The 24,284-nt window shown below is 36.5% G+C and overlaps 2 protein-coding genes across 2 annotated transcripts; both read right to left on the bottom strand.

Moving 5' to 3' along the window:
- Positions 1–441: 441 nt before the first annotated feature.
- Positions 442–1,588, bottom strand: LOC122204421 (olfactory receptor 13C4). The gene has a single exon (XM_042911881.1). It carries the CDS (start codon positions 1,396–1,398, stop codon positions 442–444), a length of 957 nt encoding a protein of 318 aa, XP_042767815.1. The 5' UTR covers positions 1,399–1,588.
- Positions 1,589–20,062: 18,474 nt separating this feature from the next.
- On the bottom strand, positions 20,063–21,025 carry LOC122204422 (olfactory receptor 13C3). The gene has a single exon (XM_042911883.1). The coding sequence runs from the start codon at positions 21,014–21,016 to the stop codon at positions 20,063–20,065; it is 954 nt and encodes a 317-aa protein (XP_042767817.1). The 5' UTR covers positions 21,017–21,025.
- Between the last annotated feature and the right edge of the window lie 3,259 nt (positions 21,026–24,284).

Below are 24,284 nucleotides of genomic sequence, written 5' to 3' on the forward strand. Positions count from 1 at the left end.
CTGGGAACCGTGTTTAATTACTTCCTTTTTGCAAATAAGGAAACTAAAGTTTAGAAAGAATAAATAACTTTCCCAATATTAATTTAAGCACTTTGTGATAGGGTAGAATTTATACTCCCGCTTCTCTATTTCCAAAGCTTGTGTGTGATGTTTTTCACTGTATTGCCACACATGACACCAGAAATACTAATTTCAGATATGACCATGGATGAGATTCTAATGGAATTCATGGTCTTTGTGAAACACGAATCAGACCCTGTTACAACCTGAGTTTACGTCAGACTATTATTCTTAGTAATCATAGCTAAACTTGGCCGGTGAAGACAAAGAATAAAAATCTCTCTTTATATAAACTTGCTTTCCCAAAGAAGGTGCTCAATGGTTGCCCAAAGATGCCATTTCTATTCTTTATACACTAAAGACTCACATTTCCCTTTGGTTTTATTGGTTAACAGTTTTCCAATTCAGCAAATATTTCACAGCAGCTTTTACATCTTTATTTCTCAAGCTATAGATTATAGGATTTAGCATGGGGGTCACTACCCCATAAAACATGGAAATAAGCCCCTCCGTAGCTTGCAAATTGTCATTCTGAAGGTGGTCTTGAGACTTGGGCTTGGCATACATGAAGAAGATGGTACCATAAAATATGATCACCACAGTCAGATGTGCTGAACAGGTGGAAAAGGCTTTGCGTCTCCCTGTGGCTGAGTTCATTCTCAAGATGGTGTAAAGGATGAACATATAGGAGAAAAAAATGACTATCAGTGGAAGAACCAGGAATGCCATATTTGAAACTGCTAGGGTAACATAATTGAGGGTTATATCAGCACAAGCTAGCTTGAGGACAGCTAATATCTCACATAAGAAATGATTGATAATATTATTCCCACAGAAAGGCAACTGCATGGCAAGAGATGTTTGCACAATTGAGTTGATTCCACCAGAGAGCCATGACACAGAAGCCATCAGTACATACACCACCTTGCTCATGATGATGGGGTATCTCAGAGGGTTACAGATGGCTACATAGCGATCAAAAGCCATCATGCCAAGGAGGAAACATTCTGTTGACCCCATTGCAAACCCAAAGAACATCTGCACTGCACATCCAGAGAAGGAAATGTTCCTTTTCTTTGAAATTAAGCTCACCAAAGTTGAGGGAACAGAGGAGGATGTATAGCAGATATCCAGGAAAGACAGGTTGCCCAGGAAGAAGTACATGGGGGTGTGAAGACGAGAATCAAAGATGCTTGCTATGATCAAAACACCATTACCAGTTAGAATCACTAGATACATTACTAGAATTAGAGAAAAAAAAATGATCTCAAGTTTTGGGTAACCAGAGAGTCCTAGAAGAATGAATTCTTTCACAAATGTCTTGTTTATCCTATCCATGTCCCAGCATTCAATGTATCAAAGGAAGAGCTAATAAAATGTTTTCACTCCCAAGCAACAAATGTAACAGATCTTTTGCATAACATTACTCTAGGGTGAAATCGACTGTTTTCTTTTAAGTTCTGTAATCCTCTTCTGTCATCTGTTGTTATCCTTAAAAATATTCATGCTTAGAATGCAATACTAGGATATGCCTACAATGCAATACTAGGATATAGAATGCAATACTAGGCATAGAGTTTCTATGCAGTGTCTTATGCATGAATATCTACCTGGAAGCAACCTTCCGACTGCCAAAGACACTCTAAGTTGAGTTTTCTGAAAGCCCTAGAATATTTCAGACAATAAACTTGACTACTTCCTTTTTATTCAGGTCCAGTGAGAGAGTGATGGGAGGGGCAAAAGACAACTCAGCAAGGAGTGGAGTTCTGATTCTGTGTTTAACAGAAATGTTTAAAACTGTAAACAAATTTTATTTTTATGCATATTTGCGTCACATTCTTATCAGCCAAATTGTGCATTTTTATAGGGCAGACATTTGATCATAGTGAATTGAATCACGTACACAGCAATTTAACATCTGCTCAAAGGCAGTTGGTTGAACTCAGTCACAGCCCACTCTTACTATTTTAATTTTTCCTATAAGACCAGTGTAGAGATCAGCTGTGCACGAATCTGATGGAGAATCTTTGAAGAACAATAATTTCTCTTCATTTGTTTTATTCTCTGGCTTCAGACTTATTCTTCATAATTTATTTATTTAAGTGAACCTGAGAAAACAGTAATAATGCTTATATTTGTGTATACATGTGTAGCACTTTATACTTTATAAAAAATAATTAATCTTCTCATTATTCCTATTTTTTTTCAAATGTTAAAAACAGAACGTGGCCAAAGTTATCCAACCCAGAAGAAAACAGTAGAACTTGAAGCTCGGATCTTTGCCAATGCACTGCACCTGTTGGGGCAATAACACCCCAAGTTACTACACACTGTTTTCCCACCAACTAGTATCCATAAATTTTGGCCTTGGGGGAATAATGAAGAATCAACTACTTCAGTCTTTCAAATTTTTCATAGACATATAAATTACTTGAGGATCTTGTTAAAATGAAGATTCTCTTTTAGTAGGTCTGGAGTAGAGCCTGTGATTCTGCATTTTTAATAGGCTGCAAGTGTATTGAAGCACCTGGCATGGGGCCTCATTTTGAGTAGCAAGGCTTTAGTTTACCTATGGTGAGTTGGCAGACTCTCCAGATGTTTCTGATCCAAATAGATTTTCTTTTGTTTTATTATATGGACTAGCTTCACAACCTATAAAATGACCAAAAGCATACTCCTCTTGTGTTTTCCAGTGAACAAACCCCAGGGCCATTATCTCACTGTTCAGTACAATTCAGAAAATAACACTATTGAAAGACAAATTTTATAGAAGAAATATAAGTTTTTGCTAGATTACTGTAATATGTATAGGATATTACTGATAGCCCAACTTGAGCTCATTCCTGCTCCAAGCTGAGTAAGGCTGGGAAAAATATAACATGTCTGTAATCAAAGAATTCACAATTCAGTGAGAGAAACAGTAAAACTATTACATACAGAACAATTAGATACAGACTGTAAACACATTGTGTGACCAGAGTGAATGTTGTAAATGTCACAGAAAGAGTAGGTTAATAAGAAATAAAAAGCCAAGGGAGAGTACTGGAAGAATTTCAGACAGGCTGGATCTGTAAACATAGAAAAGTTGAGGCAGGTGTGGAAGACAAGAGGGGGAAGGGATATCCCAGAAGGGAGAACAGGTTGAGCAATATTTAGTAGTAAGCATATTGGCAGTACCTCCTTTTCAAACATGGAGCTTCTGTGGAGGAATAATGGGAAACATATTTGAAAGGGTAAATGAAGCAGGCATATAGAAAGGTCCAGAAGTGAGGCAGAGAAATTGACACTTCTTTTTATAGGGAAGGAACCGATCATCAGAAGCATCAAGCACAATGTGAGTGTTTAGACCTGATGATATTGGCTACCCTACAAACTTGACATCATATGGTTTGATTTTATCAGTTTTTTTAGCAGATATGTGATACAAGCAATTACAATGTTTAGATTAATTAGGTTATCGTTAATTACTGACTGGTGCACACACTCATACAATTATCTTTTCATAATTGTCACCAGTTTTCAGGTTAGCCAAAATTGCAAACTTAGGGCTCGTGTGGACTAAGAGTTTCGAGAAGGTCAGCATAAGCTCACTACCCTACTCTCACACTGTTGTGTGATGATAGGTGCAATTTATCTACAGAGTATAATGTCTTAGAGTCAGAAGCCAAACAAGAGATGCATTCTCACTTCTGAAAAAAAATCATCTAAAGAATACAGAATAGAAAATTTCAACTTGAATCAGAGGTGCAAATGAGAGCATATTAAATCTCCAAATTAGAGATGAGAAAATTGAAACTCAAAGCAATATCTAAGTGTATTTATTCAGCTAAAGGCAAGAAGTGTCTAAAGGGAAAAAACACCTTAAATTTGTTTAAATAAAAAAAAACCCTTCATTTATTCCAACAACTTATATTGCAGGATCTTATGTGCTAGATTCTGTGCTTGAAATTAGTTCACTTGATTGATGTCACATGACTAATAATGGGAAAAAACAAAATCCAAAGCCTGTTTTCTTTCCAGGACTTCTGTGTCCAACAAGTAGCATTAAAATCTGTATAGAAAATATGTGTCAACAACACAAAATGGCCAGTATCTGTGGATATCCTGAGGTCATAGAAGCAAAACTTGACTGTACTTGGTTAACAATGTACAAGGAAAATGGTTTAGTCTTGAGGACTTAGTACTTCTTATCATGGAAGAAGGTTCAGGGCTATGAGACAGAATCATATGCCCAGAATACTCTATTTTCTCTGAAATGAATCTATACCCACTGTACACTACTTCTTAGGATAAATCAAAGTTCTTCCAAAGTGGAGACTGGAAAATGATCAAGGAGTGCTTTTAGATAAGGAACATGAGCAATCTCATCAGCCCAGGCATGAATGCAGAAGGAAGATGGCAATGCATTGACTTACGGGGAAATATGATGATGTTTCAGATCCAGCCCCTTTGAGGTCCGGGGCTGGGAGAGCCTACTGGCCTCTCTTTCCAAAACAAAAGAAAAGAAAACAAAACAAAACAAAACAAAACAAAACAAAACAAAACAAAACAAAACAAAAATAACCAAAAACCAAAACAAACAAAAACACAGATGGAGTGACAATATATCTTAGGCCACTTAAAGTACTTTTGCCACCTGCTTTAAGCCTTCCCCTCCTAGACATAAATTCCCTCACCAATTCACATCCACCTTGAGCCAGATCTGTCTTGATGCCTTTATTCTTCTCCCAGAAATCTAAATTGGTTACTTTATACATTCTAAGATAACAAGAGACACAAGGAAGGAAGTCACCACTGTACACCTGTGGCTTAACACAGTGGTTACACATTATGAATGCATTTTGACTGAATAGGTAAAGGTTTACTTTTTTTTGGCTTTTAAGAAATTTCTCTCTATAGTATTTGTGGATTCATACTCAAGGCAATTTTAATATGCCCAAATTGTTCATTTGCATCAGGCTCTAAGTTTCAAAAAAAAGTATGCTTAGTCAGTACTAAAGAGATGTCATCTTATACAAAAATTTACCAATTTATGTAATGAAAGTACTGGAATGAATGTAGCATAGGGTTATCCTAGTGCACAAGTGCTTGGGACTTAGAAACAAAAGCTCTAGGTTTGAGGTTCTTTTCTTCTAAAATATAGTCTCAGTTTTCTCATTTGTGAAATAGTGATAAAAATAACTGCCTTACTTTTCTCACAGGTGTGTTTTCAGAAAAATTTAGGTGGCATATGGAAACTTTTTTATGGATTAACAGGTATTACAAATAATAACAATAATAATAAATCATAGCTATTTCATAATAATAAATTAGTAGTTCTATGGCCTCATGCTGTTCACATTTTAAATCTGTATTTAATAATAGCTTTAACTATAGATTGAAAAGGTACAGTTGCATGGTATTCAAGACTCACCTGTATACTAATAAATTATTTCCACCTTCTAGAAGACGCAGTTACTTTCTTCTTAGTATTTATGTCAGTATTCTGAATTAAGATTAGGTTCAGCAAACAATGCCAGATTCCAAAGATGTGGAAGAGTAAATATTTGTTATGCAACAGTTGTTATAATTGTTCCCCAAATTCCCAAAGCAATTTAAAATAAGAATGAGAGATCCGTGAAATGTAGAAACTTCTGGTGCATTAGGGACAGTGACTCACACACCTAATTAACAGTGGTGCTGGACTACAGCTCAAAAATGAAATGACATTCTCCTACCAATGTAACTTTTGAAAACAGGGGCAAATGTTCACAAAACAAACTTTATGAAATATGAGAGCTTTTTTGTTTATAATAGCAAAGTTAATTAATTCAAAGTAAGATCTCAATTCAAGTGATAATTACCAAAAATGAAATGCTAGAATTGAAAAATGATCTAAATATTATGAATGACATGAAACAGATATTTTCTGTAAGTTAAATGCCATTTTTGGGGGATGAAAAAAAATACAGATAAGCCATAAAATAAATAAGTTTACAAGACGAAAGTGAATTAGTATGTTTAAGACCAAGAAAAGTTTTTTAAAAGTTCAGAATGGATAGTGTGGAGTGTGACTTCAGATAAGTAGATAGCACATTACTGAATCAAAGTGTTTCAGAAGGTAGATTGAGCTGTACCATAGAAGTTAACACTTAGATTCTAATTTCCCAGTAGATGTTACATTTAACTGTAAAATATTTAGATTCCGAAGGTACATTTGAGAAGGCAGGCCCATGCCCAAGAAAAAAACTCACTGACCATGGACTGTGGACCCAGCTACTAACTTGGAAACAGCCCTGTCACATTGTAAACTTGGCTACAGCCCTGTTTGGCCCTGATCCTGCCAACAACACCATCTACCAAGGGACCTGCCAGGAATCATACCACCCCATGCCCCAGGTAACAGGCTCACTGACCTCAACCCTAACTGTGAACCCTGAATTGGTCCATGACCAGGCTCCAGCTACTCCTAAACAAGAGTCTTATCTTTTTAGAGACCAGACAGGTGACACATCCAAGGCAGGCCCTTAAACCTATGTCTGATTACAGATCCTGAACAGGCTCTGTAATTCTGTTCCGGTCCCCTGCAGTTTCAGGCTGGGAACACCCTGCCTGCCCAGGGATCCACCTAGAGACACACCTGTCTGAGCCTCTGGAGGTAGACCTGCCAACCTCAATCTGACTATAGATCATGTAGCAGCCCCAGTTACCGGCTTCAGCACTTCAGAACCACAAACAGAGAGCAGTCCTCCTCACCAAGGGACCTACCAAGAGACACGTGTGTCTATGTCTCTGGAGGTAGGCACTTGACCTCAGTCTGACTGCAGATCTTGAAAAGGTATCCTAAACCAGCTCCAGCTCCTCACACCATAGTTTGAGAGTGGTCCTGCCCACCCAGGCCACCCAGGGGCCAGCCCAGGGAACTGTTAGGAGCCTCTCTACCCCCCCAGAGACCTGGAGAGAGCTACAGGCATCTGTGTACCTGATAATAGGTCCACCACCTGAAAACCCTGAAGCATACCCTTGTCTCAGCACCAGAAATATTGACCAAGGTCCTGGAGGCAGGCCCACCTATGCAGGGACATGAGAATGTATGAAATATAAAGTTCACTGTTAAAAATAAATATAAATACAAACAGACTGTTATATACTATGATGATGGCATGTAAATCACTTTTAATATTAGTACATAAATTCAAAGACAAAAGTAGTAAGAATAATACCACAGGGGTGCCTGGGTGGCTTAGCAGGTCACTATCTCATGGTTTGTGGGTTTGAGCTCCGCACCAGGCTCTGTGCTTTGCTGACAGCTCAGAGCTTGGAGCCTGCTTCAGATTCTGTGTCTCCCTCTCTCTCTGCCCCTCCCCTCCTCATGCTCTATCTCTCTCTGCCTCTCAAAACTGAATAAACATAAAATTTTTTTTATAAAGAATAACTAATACCACAGAAATGTGTTAATAGAAACATAATACAGAAAGAAGTAAAACCTAATATCAACTACATAAGAGGAAGGAGAGTAAAGGGTAAAATTTCCTTTTCTCAAAAATTTTTTAATGTTCTTTATTTTTGAGAGAGAAAGAGAGACAGAAACAGACAAACAGAGTGTGAGGAGGGGGGAGGGAGCAGAGAGAGGGAGACACAAAATCTGAAGCAGGCTCCAGGCTCCAGGATCCAAGCTATTAGCACAGAGCCTGGCACGGAGCTTGAATTCACGAACTGTGAGATCATGACCTGAGCTGAAGTTGGACACCTAAACCGATGAGCCACCCAGGTTCCCCAAAGGGTAAAGTTTCTGTATTCAACTATAGTAAATTAATGTGAATAGACCAATAATGAGGAGAGTAAAGCAAGAACCAAAAACCTCCCAACAAAAAAGAGTCCAGGACCAGATGGATTCAGTGGTGACTTCTACCAAACATTTAAAAAAGAATTAATTCCAGTCCATCTCAAACTCTTTCCAAAAATTGAAGAAGAACAAACACTTCTAAACTCATTTCAAGAGGACAGCATTACCCTGATACCAATACCATACAAGGACACTACAAGAAAGAAAGCTCTAAACAAATATCCCTGATGAATATAGATGCAAAACCTCAACACAATATAAGCAAACCAAATTCAAAATCACATTAAAAGGATCATACACAATGATCAAGTGAGATTTATCCCTGGGATACACAGATGGTTCAATATGTGCAGATCAATAAATGTGAAACACCACATTAACAGAATGAATATTAAAAACCATATGATCAACTCAACAGATGCAGAAAGAGCATTGACAAAATTCAATACCCTTTCATGATAAAAACTCAACAAATTTGGTATAAAAAGAATGTACCTCAACATAATAAAGGCTATATATGACATGCCCACAGTTAACATTATACTTAACATTAGAAAGCTAAAAGTTTTTCCTTTAAGATTAGGAATAAGACAAGAGTGCCTACTCTTGCTCCCTGTATTCAACATAGTATTTGAAATCCTTTCCAAGGCAATTAGGCAAGAAAAAGAAATAAAAGGTATCCATTGGAAAGGAACAAGTTAAATTGTTCCTGTTTGCACAAGACATTATCTTATATATAGAAAACTTTAAACATCACCCAAAAAAACTGTTAGCACTGGGGCGCCTGGGTGGCTCAGCTGGTTGAGCGGCCGACTTCGGCTCAGGTCATGATCTCCCAGTCCGTGAGTTCGAGCCCCACGTCGGGCTCTGTGCTGACAGCTCAGAGCCTGGAGCCTGTTTCAGATTCTGTGTCTCCCTCTCTTTGACCCTCCCCCGTTCATGCTCTGTCTCTCTCTGTCTCAAAAATAAATAAACGTTAAAAAAAAATTTTAAAAACTGTTAGAACTAATAAACTAATTTGGGAAAGTTTTAGGATACCAAATCAACATACAAAATTCTGTTACATTTCTACACTTGAACTATCAAAAAGAGAAATTAAGAAATTAAGAAAATGATCTCATTTACAATAGCATTAAAAACAATAAAATATTTGGGAATAAATGTAACCAAGAAAACAAAAGATCTGTACACTGAAAACTATAAGATATTGGTGAAAAATTTGAAAAAGACACAAATAAATGAAAAGATATTCTGTGTTCATAGATTAGAAGAAATAATATTGTTAAAATGTCCACACTACCCAAAGCAATCTACAGTATCAATGCAATGTCTATAAAAATTCATATTTTTTTACAACAATAGAAAAAACAATCCAAAATTTTTAGGAACCACAAAGGACCCCAAATAGCCAAAGTAATTTGGAAAAAGAAAAACAAAGCTAAAGATGCCACACTCCCTTATTGCAAAAAGGATTATAAAGCTTTAGTAATCAAAACAGTATTGTACTAGCATAAAAATAGACACACAGACAATGGAACAAGAATAAGTAGCTCAGAAATAAACACAGGTATATATAGTCAACTAATCTTTGACAACAGTAACAAGAATACTCAATGGGGAAAGGATAGTCTCTTTAATAAATGGTGATGGGTAAACTGGATAACCACATGTAAAAAATGAAATTGACCCATATACACCATACACAAAAGTTATCTTGAAATGGATTAAAGACCTATATATAATACCTGAAACCGTAAAACTTCTAAAAGAAAACTTAGGGGAAAGCTTCTTGACATTGATCTTTGCAATGATTTTTTTTTGTATATAACACCAAAAGCACAAGCAACAAAAGCAAAATAAAATAAAATAAAATAAAATAAAATAAAATAAAATAAATAAAAGGGTCTACATAAAACTAAAAAACTTCTGCATAACCAAGGAATCCATCAACAAAGTGAAAAGGCAACCTAGGAAAGAAAAAATATTTGCAAACCATGTATCTGATAAGGGGTTAATATTCAAAACACGTAAGAAGAAACTCATAAAACTCTAGCAAAAAACAAAAACAATAGACAAAGGAACTGAATAGACATTATTCCAAGGAAGATATTAAAATGGCCACCAGGTACAGGAAAAGGTGCTCAACATAACTAATCATCAGGAAATACAAATCAAAACCACAATGAGATAGCTCATCATATATGTTAGGATGACTATTACAAAAAAAAAAAAAAAAAAACACAAACAAAAAACAAAAAACAAAAAAAACCCCAAGTGATAACAAGTGTTGGTGAGGGTATGGAGTAAAGGGAAGTCTTGAACACTGTTGGTAGGAATGTAAACTGGTATAGCCATTATAGTAAACAATATGCATGTTCCTCAAAAAAATTAAAAATGCCTTATGATTCAGCAACCCCACTTATGGGTATACATCCAAAAGAAATGAAATCAGTATCTCAAAGAGATATCTGCACCCCTGTCTTTATTGCAGCATTATTCACAATGGGAAAGATATGGAAATATAGTCTAAGTGTCTGTTGATAGATGAATGGATGAAAAAAATGTGATTTACACACGCACACACACACACAGATATATATATATACTGGAATATTATGTAGCCATAAAAAAGAAATGTTGCCATTTGTAATAATATAGATGGACGTGGAGTATATTAAGTGAACTAAGACACAGAAAGACAAATACTGTATTATTTCACTTACATGTGAAATCATAAAAAAAAAAAAAAAAAAAAAAAAAGCTGATAGGACCAGGAGTAGAATGGTGGTTGCCAGGGTTTGGGTAGTGGGAGAAAAAGAAAGATATTGGTCACAGGGTACATACTTTCAGTTATAAGATGAATAAGTTCTGGGGATCTAAAGTACAGTATGGCAATTATAGTTAATAATACTCTATCATATACTTGAAATTTGCTAAAGGAGTAGATCTTAAGTGTTCTCACCACACACACACACACACACACACACACACACGCACACACACACAGAGCTTTGTGAAGTGATGGATGTGTAAATTAACTTGACTGTGGTAATCATTTCACAATGTATAACATATATTAAATCATCATGTTATATAACATATAAACTATATCATACAACCTAATTATATACAATTTGTACTTGTCAGTCATACTTTAATAAAGTTGAAAAATGTTTTAAATAAAATATTTGCATTCTGAGAAGTAAAATTTACTTATGAAAGAAAGAGCAGTATTTATGCATGTACACAGACACAAACACATACACGTACCCACTCACACCACAAACCATACTATGTATACATTAAAATCCAAATGGAAATATGTCCAGATTGCCTTTATAAGATCATAGAAGTTTAGAGCTGAACAGCTTTGTAAAAATCATTTAGTAAGATCTCCCCCTCTATGAACAAGTAAACTGAAGTAAAAGTGATGATATAATATTCCAAAATCACAAAGTCACTGTTACTATATAATAAGGAATAATTACAAACATTCTTATTCATTAGAGGAATTAGACAATAACAATAATGATATGGTATGAATTTTTACCAATTATCAGATAGTAGCTAGTGGACTAGCAGTAGGGTCAGAAAATACAGACCTTATATGACTGGAAGACAAAGGACTTCTATATGGGGTGATATGTTACAGGGCACTTAATGAATTGAAGAGGTATAACCAAAGTGGGGAATACCTCTGTCTGTCATAAACTTTTCCACATGAATTCATAAAAGGACTAGATACAACAGATGGGAATCTTGATTCTCTTTTTGGAAGTGGCCCCTTGGGGACATGAGGTGAGAGTACATAAAGGCAAGTAAGCAAAAAAATGTGACAATGTGTGCAAAAAATATGTATCTTACTATTTCCCTTAGGATCTGGAAATGTACCTAACAATTGTTATGCTTGAAAGCAGAGAAGTTAGGGACAAAAATCAGTTATGGGCTACCTACTAAAAGGATCCAGGGGGAGGCATAGTTGGCAAGTGGATTACATTGGTCCATTACCCTTGCTTCTGGGCAAATAACAAGTCTTGATGGAGAGAGACACTTATTCTGGTTTTGGATTTGCATAACCTGGTAAATGAAGCAAAAACTCCTGCCACTATTTAAAGCCTAGAGCAAGAGTATTATTTTAATTTGAATGTTGGTTATCTAAAATGAAATTCAATGAGTTACAAAGCATTAAACATAATATACATTCTCATCTACAAAATGTGGACTAATGAAAATTGGAATAGACTATTGAAATCCCTGCTTATGATACTGGAGGGAGATAAGAAACTAAAAGGATGGTTTTCAGGACTGAATAAATGTGTGCTAACACTTAAACATATGTGGTATTAAAAGAAGGTCACCACTGACTATATTGCTGAGACATCTGAGGGGAAGATATGGAAAAAATGGTGGGAATGATTCAGGCACTCATAGAAACTTCTATATTTCTAAAAAATTTTCTTTTTCTTTGGTTGATCCTGTATTGGTTTGTGACGTGGATTGTATTTTCGGTTCTGAGGAAAGGATCAATTGCTGAACATGACATGTGATAATACATCTAATTACTGCCCACATTCCTAAAAGAAAGATAATATAGATCATTCCCTCTTTTACCTTTTTTTTAAGGGATTAATGGGTAAATACTAGTAGTGCAATTGTTGGATCATAAGTTAACACTATTTTTAAATTTTTGAGCAAACTCCACACTGTTTTCCACAGTGGCTGCACCAATTTGCATTTCACCAACAGTGAAAGAGGGTTGCCCTTTCTCCACATCCTAGCCAACATCTCTTGTCTTGTGTTGTTGTTTTTAGCCATTCTGAGAGGTGTGAGGTGATATCTCATTGTAGTTTTGCTTTGTATTTCCCTGATGATCAGTGATGTTGAACATACTTTCATGTGTCTTTAGGCCATCTGTAGGTCTTATTTGGAAAAGAAGAAGGGAGAAGAAGGGAAACAGAATCTGAAGCAGGCTCCAGGCTGTGAGCTGTCAGCACAGAGCCTGAGACAGGGCTTGAACTCACGGACTGTGAGATCATGACCTGAGCCGAAGTCAGCCATTTAGCAAACTTAGCCACCCAGGTGCCCCAGTCTTCTGCTCATTTTTTAATTGGATTATTTGTGTGTGTGTGTGTGTGGCGGGGGGTGAGTTGTATTAGTTCTTTATATACTAACCTTTTATCAGATACGTCATTTGCAAGTATCTTCTCTCATTCTATATGTTGACTTTTAGTTTTGTTGATTGTCTCCTTTGTTGTGCAGAAGCTTTTGATTTTGATGAAATCTCAATATGTCAGTTTATTTTTTTCTTTTGTTTTCCTTACCTCAGGATACATATCTAGAAAGAAGTCGTTATGGCTGATTTCAAAGAGGTTACTGCCTGTGTTCTCCTCTAAGATGTTTACGGTTTCAGATTGCACATTTAGGTCTTTAATCCATTTTTAATTTATTTTTCTGTATGGTGTAAGAAAGTGGTCCAGTTTCATTCTTTTGCATGTTGCTGTCCAGCTTTCCCAGCACCATTTATTGAAGAGTCTCTCTTTCTCCCATTGGATATTCTTTATTAATGGTTTCTGTCTTTCTCTTACCTTGTCAATGAGGCAAACTTATACGTTATACTAATCCAACTCTACTCTAGGTAACAGACTAGAAAAAAGGTGAATCATTGGCCATATTTAAATTGCTGCTAGCTTTATATGTTGGTCCTCTCATTGAACCTAAGAGTCCTACCCCAAGGAGGTGAACCTAGGTAAAAATTAAAAAGTGGAAAGAGGCCTTTTATTTCTTTGTGTTGACTAATTGCAGAGGCTAAGACTTCCAACACTATGTTGAATAACAGTGGCAAGAGTGGACATCCCTGTCTTGTTCCTGACCTTAGGAGGAAAGCTCTCACTTTTTCCCCATTGAGGATGATATTAGCATTGGGTCGTTCATATATGGCTTTTATGATCTCAAGGTATGCTCCCTCTATCCCTACTTTCTTGGGGGTTTTTATCAAGAAAGGATGCTGTATTTTGTCAAATGCTTTCTCTGCATCTATTGAGAGGATCATATGGTTCTTGTCCTTTCTTTTATTGATGTGATGAATCACATTAATTGTATTGTGGATATTGAACCAGCCCTGCATCCCAGGTATAAATCCCACTTGGTCGTGGTGAATAATTATTTTAATGTATTCTTGGAGCCAGTTGGCTAATATCTTGTTGAGGATTTTTGCATCCATGTTCATCAGGGAAATTGGTCTATAGTTTTCCTTTTTACTGGGGTCTCTGTCTGGTTTTGGAATCAAGGTAATGCTGGCTTCACAGAAAGAGTCTGGAAGTTTTCCTTCCATTTCTATTTTTTGGAACAGTTTCAAGAGAATAGGTGTTAACTCCTCCTTAAATGTGTGGTAGAATTCCCCTGGAAAGCCATCTGGCCCTGGACTCTTGTTTTTTGGCAGCTTTTTGATTACTAATTCAATTTCCTTACTGGTTATGGGTCTGTTCAAATTTTCTATTTCTTCCTGTTTCAGTTTTGGTAGTGTATATGTTTCTAGGAATTTGTCCATTTCTTCCAGATTGCCCATTTTATTGGCATATAATTGTACATAATATTCTCTTATTATTGTTTTTATTTCTGCTGTGTTCGTTGTGATCTCTCGTCTTTCATTCTTGATTTTATTTATTTGGGTCCTTTACTCTTTCTTTTTGATCAAACTGGCTAGTGGCTTATCAATTTTGTTAATTCTTTCAAAGAACCAGCTTCTGGTCTCATTGATCTGTTCTACTGTGTTTTTTTGTTGTTGTTTCAATAGCATTAACTTCTGCTATAATTTTGTTATTTCCTGTCTTCTACTGGTTTGGGGAAGTCATAGCCTCTGCAATCAGACAACACAAATAAAAAAAAAGGTATCCAAATCAGGCAGGAGGAGGTCAAACTTTCGCTCTTCACAGATGAAATGGTACTCTATATGGAAAACCCAAAAGATTCCACCAAAAAAACTTCTATAATTGATTCATGAATTCAGCAAAGTTGCAGGATATAAAATCAACACACAGAAATTGGTTGCATTCCTATACACCAACAATTAAGCGACAGAAAGAGAAATCAAGGAATCGATCCCATTTATAGTTGCACAAAAAACCATAAAATACCTAGGAATAAATGGTTTCACCTAAACAAAGAGGTGAAAAATCTATACGCTGAAAACTATAGAAAGCTTATGAACGAAGTTGAAGAAGACACAGAAAAAAAAATGGAAAAAGATTCCAAGCTCCTGGATAGGAATAACAAATATTATTAAAATGTCGATACTACCCAAAGCAGTCTACATACTCAATGAAATCACTATCAAAATAACACCAGCATTCTTCACAGAGCTAGAACAAATAATCCTAAAATTTGTATGGAACCAAAAAAGACCCCGAATAGCCAAAGCAATCTTGAAAAAGAAAACCAAAGCCGGAGGTATCACAACCCCAGACTTCAAGCTATACTACAAAGCTGTAACCATCAAGACAGTATGGTACTGGCACAAAAACAGACACTCAGATCAACGGAACAGAATAGAGACCCCAGGAATGGACCCACAAACGTATGGCCAACTAATCTTTGACAAAGCAGGAAAGAATATACAATGGAATAAAGACAGTCTCTTCAGCAAGTGGTGCTGGGAAAACTGGACAGCGACTTGCAGAAGAATGAACCTGGACCACTTTCTCACACCATACACAAACATAAACTCAAAATGGATGGAAGACCTAAATGTAAGACAGGAAGCCATCAAAATCCTCAAAGAGAAAGCAGGCAAAAACCTCTTTGATCTTGGCCGCAGCAACTTCTTACTCAACACGTCTCTGGAGGCAAGGGAAACAAAAGCAAAAATGAACTATTGGGACCTCATCAAAATAAAAACCTTCTGCACAGTGAAGGAAACAATCAGCAAAACTAAAAGGCAACCGACAGAATGGGAGAAGATATTTGCAAATGACATATCAGATAAAGGGTTAGTATCCAAAATCTATAAAGAACTTATCAAACTCGACACCCAAAAAAAACAAATAATCCAGTGAAGAAATGGGCAAAAGACATGAATAGACACTTCTCCAAAGAAGACATCCAGATGGCCAACCAACACATGAAAAAATGCTCCACATCACTCATCATCAGGAAAATACAAAACAAAACCACAATCAGATACCACCTTTCACCTGTCAGAATGGCTAACATTAACAACTCAGGCAACAACAAATGTTGGCGAGGATGCAGAGAAAGAGGATCTCTTTTGCATTGTTGGTGGGAATGGAAGCTCGTGCAGCCACTCTGGAAAAGAGTATGGAGGTTCCTCAAAAAACTAAAAATGGAACTACCCTACGACCCAGCAATTGCACTACTAGGCATTTATCCACGGGATACAGGTGTGCTGTTTTGAAGGGACACATGCACCCCCATGTTTATAGCAGCACTATCAACAATAGCCAAAGTATGAAAAGAGCCCAAGTGTCCATCGATGGATGAATGGATAAAGAAGATGTGGTATACACACACACACACACACACACACACACACACACACACACACACGTATGTACACATACATATACACAATGGAGTATTACTCGGCAATCAAAAAGAATGAAATCTTGCCATTTGCAACTACATGGTTGGAACTGGAGGGTATTATGCTAAGTGAAATTAGTCAGTCAGAGAAAGACAAAAATCATATTACTTCACTCATATGAGGACCTTAAGAGAAAAAATAGATGAACAGAAAGGAAGGGATTCAAAAATAATATAAAAACAGGGAGGGTGATAAAACAGAAGAGACTCATAAATATGGAGAACAAACTGAGGGTTACTGGAGGGGTTGTGGAAGGAGGGATGGCTAAGGGGCACTAAAGAATCTACTCCTGAAATCATTGTTGCACTATATGCTAACTAATTTGGATATAAATTTTTAAAAATAAAAAATAAAATAAAATAAAGATGCCAAACTTCACCTGAAACTGAAAAAAAAGTGGGAAGAAAATAAAATGATTGTTGATATAAATGGAGCCTATGGGAAGCTCTTTGGAATACTCTAAAGTATATTTGAAGGTTACTACTATCTGTATTACAGTATCTTGAGGAAATCAACTTTTGGAGTACAAAATACATACTCAAACTCAATAAGCAGTTAATGGCAGCATGCTGTGTGTATAAACCAACACTGACTGAAATGTTCTAAGAGACACTTGCTCAGTATTAGCCAGGGAGGTACAACTGAAGTTTCAGAACTCTTCTTTTTGGCCGGAAATTTCTTCCTCCTGCAGCACCATATCCTATACCTCAACAGGAAGGCTTTAGCCATACATGAGTTACACTCTGAAGCTTCATGTGTTCTTCAAAATATCCAACTCTGGGAAAGTGTTGAAACGTTTAACTTTAAAATATGGCCGCCTTTGAAATTTAGAAAATCAGTTAGTACATAGCCTGTGTTATCTCATGGTAACAATCACTGGCGTGAGAAATAATGTTTTTTAATGATTCATGTGCCCTTCTCATGGCTCACAGTCCTCACTGGCACTGTCCCACTGGTTAACTGGAGAAGGCATTGTTCATATGATAGTTTATTATCCTTTGGAGATAATAATCTCTATATTCATAAATTTTCTATGTTTATAAATATATAGTTAGATAAAGTAATGTAATTATGTCCAGGATTTGCTTCAAAATAATCTGGAGGAAGAAGATAGATAATGATGAAAGAAAGTTGACCATGTGTTGGTAATAATTTAAGTTGTGTGATTGGTACATAGAATTTTATTAAATTACTCTCACTCTTTTGTTAAATATTTGAAAATAAAAATTCCAAAAGTATTCCATAAAGAAAAAAATACATATAAATGTGTATATATAGATAAATAAAGATATAAACATGTATGTGTAAGTATGCATGTAAACAGAGCTGTAAACATATTGGGGGAATCTCTTACAATGGTGGGTAATATGGTCTTTCTGACTGTAATTGAGCTAGAAATTGGAAAAAGTTTTTATCACCTGCCTTTTAAACTTCACCTGTGAAACCATAGGTATTGTACATCAAAACAAAACAACAAAACAAAACAAAAACAAACTTTACCCTCAACTGTTCATAGTAAATTAAAGTGATAAATCAAAGTAAAAACATGGTGAATGCATGACTCCTAATGACTAGGAGAAATCTTGAAGATGGTATCTTTGGGAGATGGTTATATAGACAATATTTTAAAAATATTTTTACATAGTTTTTTTAAATTTAAAAATATTTATTATCAGAAAATAATACACCTAACAATTTCTTGGAAATTTTCTGATTTTCCAAGGAGGGCAATGTATTATTGAATTTATTAATTTTCTGATCATTGATTGACATGATCCTTCTTGTTTTTATAAAAGCCCTTTTGTACCTTTTTTATGTACCTGTGGAATATTTTATTAAGTGAAAGGTTCAACTTGATATAAGCCTACATATAAGATGCTAACAACCTTGATATTGTGTGAGGAAAAAAAAAAAACTAAAAATTAAGCTGCTAAGAAGTTGGTTAAAATCACACAAATAACATTTCTGCATGCCTAAACCCTTGTTGTCCCATATCGAAACTGAAAGAGAATTAAACAAGGATCAGGTACAAATGCAGGGCCACTAGTGGTGGAGAGGAAGAGAAATGCCAGAAATTCAAAAGGCATTACCCACAGGGTCTGGAGCATGCCTTTCTGAACAGAACCAAAAGCAACACTGATGTTCCAACACAGAAGAGAGAGCAGCAGCTGGAGATTTTCCACAGTAACAACCCTTCATTCCTGTTAGGGCAGGGGCAGAATAGCTGAATTTAGTGACCAGATCATTTAGGTACAAACTTGGGTCAACCGAAGGAAGTGGAATGGCAAAGAATGAAGCCTCTGAGTAGGAGATATGGGGTTACAGTGTGGCTCCAAAACAAAATAAAGAGGAATGTTGAGTAGGAAATAAAGTCAAAGCCCAGTTATCACATGGGCTAAGAGATTACAGAAAAGACACTCTGTGTGTGGCTCAAAGATACTCTGTGCTCAGCAATGGCCTTCTAGACAAGGAATCAACAGAAAAAGAAAAAAGAAAAAAAGAACATAATAGACTTAATAAAGAGTTTCAACTCATTGGAAAATGAAAGAATGGATTTTATTTTCCTAATCATTGTTTTTACCACTCTTTCTGAGCCCAGAAGAAAACCTCAGGCAGATTTGAAACATTTCTGTTTTATTTGGCATAGAATACTAACCTTCCTCTCCTTTCTAGACCAGCTCCTCTGCTAGTCTGCAGCCTAGAGAACTCTGCAGGTCTCCCCTCTTCAAGTAGGAAGCCAGACTCTATTTCTTTGTAGGCACCCAAAACCTTAAGGGGCTCTTTTGCAGCATCCCCAAACTTGGATTGGAAAAACAATTTTGCCATTCTTTCACAGTGACTGTTGTGAAATGTTGCCCAAAACCCATTGTGGACTCCCCATAAGGTAGAAAATTCCCTCAGTTATTTCTTCCTCTCTCCCGAGCTTCACTTTATATAGCTTTAAGGGGAAAGGCAAAGATATTAACAGAGTGACTTCCAGGAGATTTTGGCTCTTGTAATTATTAGCTTATGGTAAAAGAGGTGCTCAGTAGTCACTTTTAGTCATCAATTTGGAGTCTTAGCTTCAATTCTGAAATTCTAGACACTGTGAAGTAGTGCTATGCCAGGTGCTTTCTCCAGTTATTGAAACTTTAAATGACACTAAAACCTGGCTTTACGTATTTCCTTATTCCAAGGTAAGGTAAGTATGGCTTACAAAGAATAGTCTACCCAATGTCATTTAGGTAGTTTGTGAAGTTGCAGATTTTGTACTCTTACCTATTTCTAAAGCTTATGTGTGATGTTTTCCACTGTGTTTCTACACACGACACCAGAAACACTCATTCCAGATATCACCAGAGATGAGATTCTAATGGAATTCACCATGCTTGTGGAATCTAGACCAGGACATTTTGGAAGCTGAGTTTAAAGCAAACTATAGTTCTCAGTAATTCTAGCTGAGTAAAGCTAGGAAAGGGGAAGAATAAAAATATCTCTCCTTAACCATAGTTTCTCCAAAGAAGGTTTTAACTAATTGACCTATGAGTCCATCTCTGTGCCTGTTATGAAAAGACCTACATTTTCTGTGTAGGATATACTTACTGAATAGCTTTTTGGTTTAGCAGATATTTTACAGCAATTTTTACATCCTTATTCCTCAAGCTATAGATGATAGGATTTAGCATGGGGGTCACTACCCCATAAAACAGGGAAATGAGCTTGTCTGAAGTTTGCAACTTGTTGTCCCCAGGAAACTCTTGAGACTTGGGCTTGGCATACATGAAGAAGATGGTACCATAAAATATGATCACCACAGTCAGATGTGCTGAACAGGTGGAAAAGGCTTTGCGTCTCCCTGTGGCTGAGTTCATTCTCAAGATGGTGTAAAGGATGAACATATAGGAGAAAAAAATGACTATCAGTGGAAGAACCAGGAATGCCATATTTGATATCACCATGGTGATAATATTGAGGGATATATCAGCACAAGCTAGCTTAAGGACAGCTAATATTTCACATGTGAAATGGTTGATAACATTATTCCCACAGAAAGGCAACTGCATGGCAAGAGATGTTTGCACAATTGAGTTGATTCCACCAGAGAGCCATGACACAGAAGCCATCAGTACATACACCACCTTGCTCATGATGATGGGGTATCTCAGAGGGTTACAGATGGCTACATAGCGATCAAAAGCCATCATGCCAAGGAGGAAACATTCTGTTGACCCCATTGCAAACCCAAAGAACATCTGCACTGCACATCCAGAGAAGGAAATGTTCCTTTTCTTTGAAATTAAGCTCACCAAAGTTGAGGGAACAGAGGAGGATGTATAGCAGATATCCAGGAAAGACAGGTTGCCCAGGAAGAAGTACATGGGGGTGTGAAGACGAGAATCAAAGATGCTTGCTATGATCAGAACACCGTTGCCAGTTAGAATCACTAGATACATTACTAGAATTAGAACAAAGTACATGATCTCCAGTTTTGGGTAACCGGAGAATCCCAGAAGAAGAAATTCTGATGTGAATGTCTGGTTAATTTTATCCATGTCATCTCCTTTCAGGATATCACAGGAAGATTTAATATAAAATATATTCACTGCTAAGAAATGTTACAAATTACCTGAACAATTCATTTTGTAGATGGTATTCTAAGGAGTGTTTGCATGGAGCCCTGACAGCCAGTCATCTTCAACAATCTGTGTGACTAGAAAAAAATGAAATTGGAAATGACTAAGTGCTGATGCCCTTTGCTAATATGTGAAACTCTACCTATGATCAGACAACTGTACAGAAGTAACTTTTCCTGCTGTTGACAGACTCCCGGGTTTAGGCTTCTAAAACTCCTAATTACCAACTAAGAGCCTGACTTCATCTACCCCCAGAAATCAAGCAGTAGAGAGAGATGGTAAAAGACTACTCAACATAGACCAGACATTTGTTTCAGCAATTACATCATGGTCAAAATTTCACAGCAACTTTGATATTTTTGGTATATATCTCATTCTATGTCTGATTCTACATACCTTATATTAGTATGTTTAATTCATATTTTAATTAATTTTATAGGCATTTAATAATAATAAATTGAATAGCATAAACTGAAATTTAATGTCTGTTTAAATATTAGTTATTACTCTCATATTCTAGGCCCCTCTTAGTATTTTGTGTGACTGTTCCTTTGACAAGACCATTGCACAGATCAGCTCTGCATGAATGTTAAAATCTTTGGAGGACATTACATAGTCTCTACCTCATTTTATTCTGTAGCTTCACAGTGTATCTTGTTTAAGTCAACCTAAGAAAACAGTAATGCAGTTTAAATATTTTATGTAATTATGTATATATGGGTATATATCCATCCCTTTGATTTATAAAATATAATAATTCTTTATGTTAGCCCCATTTTTTCCCAAATATAAAAGATGTAACTTGTCCAAGTTAACCAGTTAGTAAATAATGAAGTGGAGCTCAAAGCTCAGATTGAATCTAATTCATAGGGGTGCCTGGCTGGTTCAGTAGGTAGAGCATGAGACCCTTGATCTCAGGGTCGTGAGTTCAAGCCCCACTTGGACACAGAGGTTACTTAAAACAAATCCAGTTCATAGCTTCACTGATTTTCATATGCATATGAATCGTCTGGGTATCTTGAAAAACTTTAGATTCTGGTTTAGAGTTCATGGCAGCTCCTGAGATTTTCCATTTCTCTTAAGTGGTACTTATGCAAAGCTCTTGAAAGCGTTTGAGTAGCAAGGCTTTTATCTACACTGAATTGACAGAGTATGCAGATTTTTCTGACCCATACTGACTTTTTTTTCGTCTTATTATGGATTGCCATGTGAATCTGAAAAATAACAATAATATATGTTTGTGTTTTACAGAAAGGTCCAAATTCATATCATGTTGTTATATACTCTTAAGAAAAAATATTATTAAAAGACACGTTTTTTTAAAAAAAGTAGTTTCAACTTGTGCCAGACTACTACAATAGTTTTAGAATATTACTGATAGCCAACCTTGAACCTAGGCATGTTCCAAGCACAGTAAGGATAAACTAGAGAATAATGTAAAGTGCCTGCCATTACAAAGCTCACAATTCAGTTAGGGATATAGGAAAAGTACATATGAAAACACATCATAAATATAATTACATTATGTAGTTTGAAAATTACCAATTTTCCCAGAAGGAAGAAGTTTCAGACTTGGCCCTGATCTGGAAGTATGGGAAGAATTAGACAGATTTGGAAGAAAAGAAAAGAGGGGACATGGGGTATCCCAAAAGTGAGAAGTTGAGCCAAAGTTAGGAATACATAGAGCACATCCTTTTTGAACAAGGAAGTTTCGGTGGAGGGGTAGCGGCAAGCACATCTGAAAAGGAGAGAGAGCATGGTAGGTACATAGAGAGTCTTGAGGGTCAGGCAGAGAATTTGGCATTTCTTTTGGTAACGAAGGTGTCCATCATTATTACAAAGCACAGAGCATGGGCTGAGTGCTTAGACCCTATGATATTAATACTCTCCAAAATTGACATCGTAGTATGATTTTAAGAAATTTTTTATCAGAAATGTAACACAAGAAATTAAGCTATGTAAATTAATGGGGTTGTCACTAATTACTGACTAGATGTGAAAACTGATCTTTCCAAAATCACCACCCGATTCGACATTGGTCAAATCACAAGTTTAGGCCTCACACGGGCTAATAGTTTTGAGAATTTCAGCAGATCACTCTTCCCCCACTCTCACTTAATTTGTCATGGGTAGTATTTGGGAAAATTACTGTAGAAAAGGTTTTACTTAGAGCCAGAAATCCAATTTGTGAGTTCAACCCCTGCATCAGGCTCTGTGATGCCAGTGCAGAGCCTGCTTGGGATTCTCTGTCTCCCTCTCTCTGCCCCTCCCCCGCTCATGCTCTGTTTCTCTAAAAAAAATAATAAACATAAAAAAATACACAATAGAAATATTTCAACTTTGAAGAGAAAGGCAAAGAAGAGAATATAAAAACCTCAATTTTAGGCACTCCTGGGTGGCTTAGTCAGTCAAGCGTCTGACTTTGGCTCAGGTCATGATCTCATGGTTCGTGGGTTCAGGCCCCACATCAGGCTTTGTGCTGGACAGCTCAGAGCCTGTAGCCTGCTTCGGATTCTGTGTCTCCCTCTCTCTATGCCCCTCCTCTGCTTGTGCTCTGTCTCTCTTTCAAAAATAAATAAACATTAAGAAATTAAAACAAATAAACACCTCAATTTTAGAGTTGAAAAAAATAGTTAAGAGATTGTTAATTTTTGTTATTTTTAGCTTAAGTCCAGAACTTCCTTTAAAGGAGAGGGAAGGAAGGAAGGAGGGAAATGGGTGGGGGCAGAGAGAGAGAGAGAGAAAACAGTTGGAGAGAGGAGAGATACGGAGAGAGGGAAAGATCTTCATTTTATTTGTGTAGCCAACTCTTATTTCAGAATCCTATGTGCCTTGAAATTGGTACAGTTGGAATAAAGGGCAGAGGAAAGATCCAAAGCGCATTATCTTTACATTACTACTATGTCTAACTGGTATCATTAAAATGTATAGAAATTATCAACAGAAGGGAATGCTCAGCAGGAACTGTAGAAATATCAGAGTCACAAAAACAAATTGACTATATTCACTCAACAGTGCCCAGAGGAAAGGGACAATTATTCTACAATGATTCTACACTATTTCTTATGATAAATCAAAATCCTCCCCAGCTCGGAAATTGGTCAGAGAATGCAGAGAAATTGAGCACTCTGATCAACCCAGTCACTAATGCATAAAGAAGAACTCAGCAAGACACTGATTTACTAAG

The sequence above is a fragment of the Panthera leo genome, chromosome D4, assembly GCF_018350215.1.
Source record: "Panthera leo isolate Ple1 chromosome D4, P.leo_Ple1_pat1.1, whole genome shotgun sequence".
Lineage (NCBI taxonomy): Eukaryota > Metazoa > Chordata > Mammalia > Carnivora > Felidae > Panthera > Panthera leo.